General features: G+C 38.4%; 1 protein-coding gene and 1 pseudogene across 1 annotated transcript; both read right to left on the bottom strand.

Moving 5' to 3' along the window:
• Positions 1–2,233: 2,233 nt before the first annotated feature.
• Positions 2,234–3,172, bottom strand: LOC139641857 (olfactory receptor 13C4-like). The gene has a single exon (XM_071516473.1). It carries the CDS (start codon positions 3,158–3,160, stop codon positions 2,234–2,236), a length of 927 nt encoding a protein of 308 aa, XP_071372574.1. The 5' UTR covers positions 3,161–3,172.
• A 3,136-nt stretch (positions 3,173–6,308) lies between these two features.
• Positions 6,309–7,235, bottom strand: LOC139641849 (olfactory receptor 6B1-like; annotated as a pseudogene).
• Between the last annotated feature and the right edge of the window lie 276 nt (positions 7,236–7,511).

The raw sequence follows: 7,511 nt of genomic DNA, 5'->3' as shown, positions 1-7,511 counted from the left end.
CTTGATGTTGCTCTATCAGATCATTTCTGTGTATTCTTTGATCTGTCTATTACACCAAAAATCAACATTAGATCTGAAACTGTTAAAAAAATGTACATTAATGAGAATACCAGAACACTTTTTATGGAAGCCATCAAATCTGAAACTGCCCCAGCTTCAAATCATGTTGATGATCTACTGAATACCTTCAATTCTAAAATTTAAAATGTAATTGATGCCATTGCTCCTGCTAAGGTTAAAATGATCGCTAATAATCAAACGGCACCATGGAGAAACACTCATTCTGTAAGGGCACAGAAAAGGGAGTGCCGGAAAGCAGAGCGAAAATGGCGTAAATCAAACCTCCAGATTCACTTTGAAATCTATAAAGAAAAATGACATATTTACAGTCTGAACTTGAAAAGCGCTTGGCAATCATTTTTCGCTGAGATCATCAACAAGAACAGTAACAATTCACGCATCTTATTTGCTGCCGTTGACGGGTTAACTAACCCTCCGGTTCCAATATCCCCAGAACTAATTTCTACCAGCAAATGTAGCGAGTTTGCATCCTTTTTTAATGACAAGATTCAAGGCATCAGACATGCTATTAACTCCTCAATGACAAACAAAAAAGCATCATCACTGCAGTCTCCCAGAAGTAACTTGGTAGGAATGACACAATTTAATCCCATTGATGACAAAACACTCAAAGAAGCTGTGTCCAATCTCAAATCAGTTTTACCCACTAGCTTCCATAAAACAGTTTTGAGCAGCCTGGCAAAAGAAGTAAGCATACTTGTAGTTAACAATTCTCTCCAATCTGGCATTTTTCCAAAGGCTTTGAAAACTGCAGTCATTAAGCCGCTCCTAAAGAAGAGCAGTCTTGATGCTACTGTAATGGATAACTATCGACCGATATCAAACTTACCGTTTTTAGGTAAAGTTATTGAAAAAGTTGTTCACCAACAACTTAGTAACTTTTTAATGCTGAACAATTGCTTCGATAACTTTCAATCAGGATTTCGGCCAAATCACAGCACTGAGACTGCACTCATAAAGGTACTAAGTGACATTCGCCTGAACAATGACTCAGGCAAAGTCTCTGTTTTAGTACTGTTGGATCTTAGTGCTGCCTTTGACACTGTGGACCATACAGTTCTATTACAAAGATTAGAAAACTGGGTGGGACTCTCTGGAACTGTCCTTAAGTGGTTCAAGTCATATCTTCATGACAGAAAGTACTTTGTCTCCATTGGAAACTGTGCGTCCGAGCAGATGGCCATGACCTGCGGGGTTCCACATCTCTTGTCTGTACTTTTGCACTTTTTAATTGTAAATCTTTTACCTTTACTGTATTTTTATCACTCTGTAAAGCACTTTGAATTGCCCCAGTGTATGAAATGTGCTATACAAATAAAGCTACTTTGCCTTGCCTATCTGAATATCAATATTTTGATGTTACATTTGCTCTAAAAAGTTTTCTATTGGGCCATATTCTAGATGTGCTTTTGACTATGAACACATTTGACTATGAATGAGGCAACTTTTCAGAGAAAAATATCATATCCAAATGTTTAATTCTTAAGTACAAACAGCAGTCATATCTCTGGTCACATGAAACCATTCATCTACATGAAATAAAATGTATCATTAAACTTCCTATTGTACTGATCCTATGCTATAATATACTAATAGGTATGCTAACTACCATAAAAGCAAGCAATTTGTTTAATAAGTTAAGATGCTTTAAATGCATATTCCAGTCATGCAAAACCATAAAATCACAATCATCAAGATTTATCAGTCCATTATCACATGTTGTGCCTGGCAAGTATTCTTAGTATACAAGCTACCTAAATGCTTGCTCCTAAAACCCTGGTATTTCAGCTACAAACTCCCAGGGCACATCAACCAATCAACTAGCTTGTACTGTATTTGTTGCTTTTAACTCAAAACTCAATCAATATTGCAATAGAATACAGTGTAATTACTGAAAGGTGTCACAATGTGGTGATAACATGAGAAACTACACAGGGAATCATATTTCAGAAAAGAGACATAAGCTCCCCTTTAATGTTAAGTTTATCAACACTTTTCTCACTTGTTTATATGCAGTCAGTACATATACTTGTGAATTCTTATGAATGCTCAAGCTGACACACTTCCACTCTATGCTGAACTTTTTACGAAAACGTATAGATGCATTCATTTTTTTTCTGTTTTTACAGATTTACAGATCTGTACAATAAAATCATTTTCTATGAAGCAGAAATCCTTTACAGGCATTTCTAATTTTTGACAGATTCAGGCCATACATGATGGGACTTAAAACTGGTTGACATATAATAAGATACACAGATAAAATGATACGCAGTGTATTTGGTATGTAAGCCACATTAAATCTGCTTTGAAACATTTCAAAGAAACAGCCACAAGACAAGTTCAACAGAGAGATAATCTGTGGAGTGCATGTACTGATGGCTTTCTGCTTGGTCTGTTTGGAAGTTTGGAAGCAAACAATCAAGATTTTGAGGTAAGAAAATGAAATGGGGATCAATGGCAGACCAATGGTTACAATGCCAAACACTAAGTCTAACAAGCTGTTAAGTGTTGAGACTGAGCATGCAAGTTTGCTCACCAACTGGAGGTCACAAAACACTTTGTCAATAACGTTCCCACAAAGTGTAAAATGAAAATTGAAAGATAATACAAATGTAGACTTAACAAATGAATATATCCACACTAGCAGAATGATTGCACAGACTCTTCCAGTGGTCATAATGACATTGTAGTGTAAAGGGTAACATATAGAAACATATCTGTCATAAGCCATGGCTGCCAAATTACAGTATTCAATTGAAGCAGATGTCTGGAGACAAAATATCTGCAGTAAGCAGTTTGTAAGACTCACTTCATGGGTATCTGAAAACATCTGTGATAGTAGACAAGGATACAGTGATGTGCTGCCATATATTTCATTAACAAACAAACTACAGAGGAACAGGTACATGGGCTCATGCAACCTCCTGTCCATATATATGACCACAATAAGAACTGCGTTGGCTACAAAAATCAAGAGGTACCATAAGAATATTATGGTGAAATATAGATACTTCAAACGTCCAATATTGCCATAAGCAGTCAGCACAAATGATACAATCTGTGTTGAGTTCTCCATTGTTCTAACGTTAGAAATGACTGTCACTGATGAAGTGAGGGTGGTGCAAAAATCAACTCCATATAATTGTAATCTCTGCCTATGGGTGAAAATGCCAGAATCTGATATCCTAACATTGTGTTATTCCTCTGAACCTGTTACTACAGGCCTCCCTGGTGTAGTCAGCCTATTACACACATATCAATAGAATTTCCATCAGGATTCATGCTCTCATAAACTATTACCAAATAATAAACATTCACACTGCGTTAAATTCTTTCTCTTTGAACTTGTGTGATGTACATTAGCCTCAGAACAAGAATACGGACAGTCCCTCTCACAGACTACGATAGCCTTCCCTTCTACTGAGCCAGAGCGAAGGAGCAACTGGACTTTTATTCTGATCTGGCAGTAAACACTAACACATGACACAAGAAGTTCTGTAGTGTTGCATCACTACAGTCCATTAGTAAAGGAAGTACTGCTTTATGTCTAGATTACGTGCCTCCACCACAAAAGGATCATGTGACAATAGCACAAATTGGATATGCCAATTTCAAGTGTTCGTTGTGTGAAAAGATTACTTTACAGATTAGGTTAGTAAAAATACTTTGGTTGAGGTTAGGTTTAAGGTTGGGCAACTAAAAGAATTTGGTTGAGATTAGGGTTAAAGTTGGGCAACTAAAACAATTTGGTTAAGGTTTTGGTCATGGTTAAATGAGAAAACATTACCTCCGCCAAGGAGGTAATGTTTTCGCCTTCGTCTGTGTGTCTGTCTGTCTGTCAGTCCATTAGCAGGATATCTCAAAAAGTTGGGCACGGATTTGCATAAAACTTGATAGCAAGGTTGGTTATAGGCCAAGTCAGAAATTATGAACTTTTCATGTCGATTGGCCAAAAGGGGGCGTGGCAAATCAACAAAAGGTGGTTGTCAGATCTGTTGGAAGTCTGTGCTCTACCGATCACATTTTCTAGTTGGAGATGAATCTGGGTCACCAGAGATGGAGGCAAATGTATCCACTTATCCACTACGATCCCATGATCACTTGAAATCATTTTGTTTATTTTGTTCAATGTTCACACCTGAAAATATTTTTTAAATTTCAAAATCAATGAGATTATGAGAAAAAAATTCTGAACTACCCCTTCCTAATGTAGGCCTCCCATCCCCGCCTGAATATTGTTGTCATCCCCTTCGTCACCCTCCTGTACTTTGCGTGGAATTCTCTTTCTCTTTCCTCCCTCTGCTGTGGCACAGGGTCAGCCAGCTAGTGTGGCACCCCTACAGCTGGTAAAGGTTCAGTTTCTTGCTCAAGGACCAGTTGGCTGGTGCAGGGGATTGAACCACAGCCCGTCTGGTTGATGGATGACCTCACTAACCACTAGCCATTAACTATTATTATTATTATACCAGTGAACCATCTCATTAAGCAATCGTTTTTAATGTATGTGTGTTTAATGTACTCTGCAATGGGGATTGTGCTGCCCGGTAATATCTGTACCCGTTCTACAGGACATAGGGCCACTTCTTGTTCATTATTTGGTGCTCAGGATGGAGCACCTCAATAAGAGCTGGACTCAGAGTGTTTGTCAGTGCTGGTAGAGTATGTGGGCTGGTCTGTGTCTTTCAGGATGTACACACAGGATTAAGCCAAATGAACGGTTAGCTGGCAGTGAGTTTGGACATGCAAACATTTGTATATTCACTGTTGCTCTATGCCACTCCAACAATGCCAACCCCCAAGCACCTACAAAAAGTGCCACTACCCGATCTGAGTCACTACCTGATCTGAGTCAGGCATGCGCGCTGTCGCTGCCCGATCTAAGTCAACCGTAAATTTGAGTTGCGCATGCACCATTTTATGATATTTTACCACAGCCAATTTAGGCTATTTTAGTAGACCACAGTACAAGTGCATGTGAAGACAGACACCGTTATTTTGTTAGTTATGGAATTATATTTATCACCACTTTGAAACATGATGGGTTTGTTTGCTACATCAGTTAACTAGCCAACTCGGTAACATTAGCGATTAATATAAAATGGCCATGGCAACATAAAAGCTATAGCTGGCTAGTGAGTCCGCATCAACCTTAATGCTATCCAAGTGTGAGACGATTACATTTGTCTTTCCAATTGAACACACATTAATCTGTGGTAGTGACAGAGCTAATGGCCGAAATTTAGAGGGAGGTCTGTGCCGTAAACCATTTACGCTCGCGCATGCGCGACTCACATCTATGGTTGACTTAGATCAGGCAGCGACAGCGCGCATGCATGACTCAGATTAGGTAGTGACAGTGCACTTGCTTAAAGTAATAAAGTAATAACGGTGAAGCAGGTGTGCTCTGTAACAAATCTGTCCAAATCTCTCTGTGGGGTTACAAAGGTGGGAACAGTTTCCTCTGCTGCCCTCTGGTGTGTCACAGTATGCCGCACAGTTGCATATGTTGTACCTCTTGAAGCAGAGCTGCTAGGGCCAGCTCCAGTTTGTGGTGGCCCTAAACAAGATAGTGTTTGTGGCTCCAAAACATTCCAAACATAACCACCAAATTACTCCTACCATTAACAATAATGGTATTCCATTATGCGGCCCTTCTTAGCGGTTGTGGCCTTTAATTATGGCATGGAATACTTATGCTACGGGCCGACTATGTCCTGAAGAGAGTGACAGGGTTATAGATCCCTATTTCCCTGAAATAAGGGATGGAGGCACACTGAGATCTTTATTATCAGTAAGTCCCACAGCTAAAAATACCTCCACCACCATTGTTCTAAATTGTGCAGGTAAATGTGATCATGGTGTACAATTATGTGCCTTAGCTAAAATTACTTACACTATCATGTAATGATATGTCTGAATGAACAAAACAGGCTCTTCAACAAAAATAATCCAGAAAGAACTCGCCCAATGATAAATAGGGAAGAAATCCAAAAGAGGGCAGCTGATTTAAAAAAAAAAAGTTTTTGCACATTTTGTAATTTTTGCACATTATGCAAATGTCACTTGTTTTTTGCATCTACTGGGCTCTTTTGAATTTCTTCCTTTTTTATCAGTGTGCAAGTTCTTCCTCTAGCTTGTTTCATCTTCTCTGATTTCAGATTTTTGAACCCACCTGAAACAAACTTTACTTCATATGACTTGTCTTACAACATGAAACAAAATATTTATTTTCTATATAACAGAAATCTTTTACATGCTTCTTTGATCTTTGGTAGATTAAGCCCGTACATACAAGGAGTGACAATTGGTTGGCAAATGAGGAGATACACGGATAAAATAATGCGCACTTTATCTGGTGTATGGGCCGCATCAAATCTAGAATCAACCAGGTGAAAAACGCAACCAACAATCAAGTTTGACACAGAGACAATCTGAGGTGTGCAGGTGCTGATAGCCTTCTGCTTGGTCTCTTTAGAGGTTTTCAGACAAACAGCCAAAATCTTGATATAAGAGAAGGAAATGAGACTACATGGGACAACAATACCTAAAAGGCGTAAAATAGATCAGATATATTGTTAAGTACTGAAACTGAACACGCAAGGTTACTCACTAAATGGTGGTCACAAAAACACTTTGTCAATAATATTCCCACAAAATTTTAAATGGATGATGAGTGAAAATGAGAATACAATATTAACAAATGAATACACCCATATAAGCAGAATGATCGTGCACACTCTTCCTGTGTTCATAATAACATGGTAGTGTAAAGGATAACAGATAGAGATATATCTGTCATATGCCATGGCTGCTAAACTGCAAAACTCAACACAAGCAGATGTGTAGATACAAAATATCTGCAGAAAACAGTATGTAAGACTCACTTCATGGGTATCTGAAAACATCTGTGACAGTAGAAGAGGGTACAGTGATGTGCTGCCATATATTTCATTAATAAACAAATTACAGAGGAATATATACATGGGCTCATGCAACCTTCTGTCCACATATATAACTACAATAAGAACTATGTTGGCCGCAAATATTGAGAGGTACCATAAGATCATTATGCTGAAATATAGGTACTTTAACTGTCCAATTTTACCATAAGCAGCCAGCACAAATGTCACAATCTCAGTTGAGTTCTCCATTGCTCCTGCATGAGGTATGGGTGTCACACTGTGAAACAATGAGGCTAGCAGAAAAACTAGATCAATATAAATTGTATCTATGATCTCTATGTGTGAGAGTGCCAGAACCCAATATACCAACCACATTTCAATTTCTCCCTCTGTCACTAGTAGACAAAGTTCGTTTTTTTTGTTTCCAACCGTTTTGGTGCCAAAGCACACTTTGGCCAAACAAAATTTGAAGAAAGACTAAAATAACTTTGGATTAACCTGCTTCAAGAAAAAATGGAAAGTAGA

This window comes from Centroberyx affinis, unplaced genomic scaffold (genome assembly GCF_046629955.1).
Source record: "Centroberyx affinis isolate AG114_WGS23_722 - 3 ecotype Tasmania unplaced genomic scaffold, CSIRO-AGI_Caff_v1 ptg000405l_1, whole genome shotgun sequence".
Classification (NCBI taxonomy): Eukaryota; Metazoa; Chordata; class Actinopteri; order Beryciformes; family Berycidae; genus Centroberyx; species Centroberyx affinis.
Note: the sequence above shows the minus strand (reverse complement) of the source record. Positions and strands in the feature narration are given on the sequence as shown.

Coding starts and splice junctions, on each gene's coding strand:
- LOC139641857 (XM_071516473.1), bottom strand. CDS start 3,160: ATGGAGAACTCAACACAGATTGTATCATTTGTGCTGACTGCTTATGGC.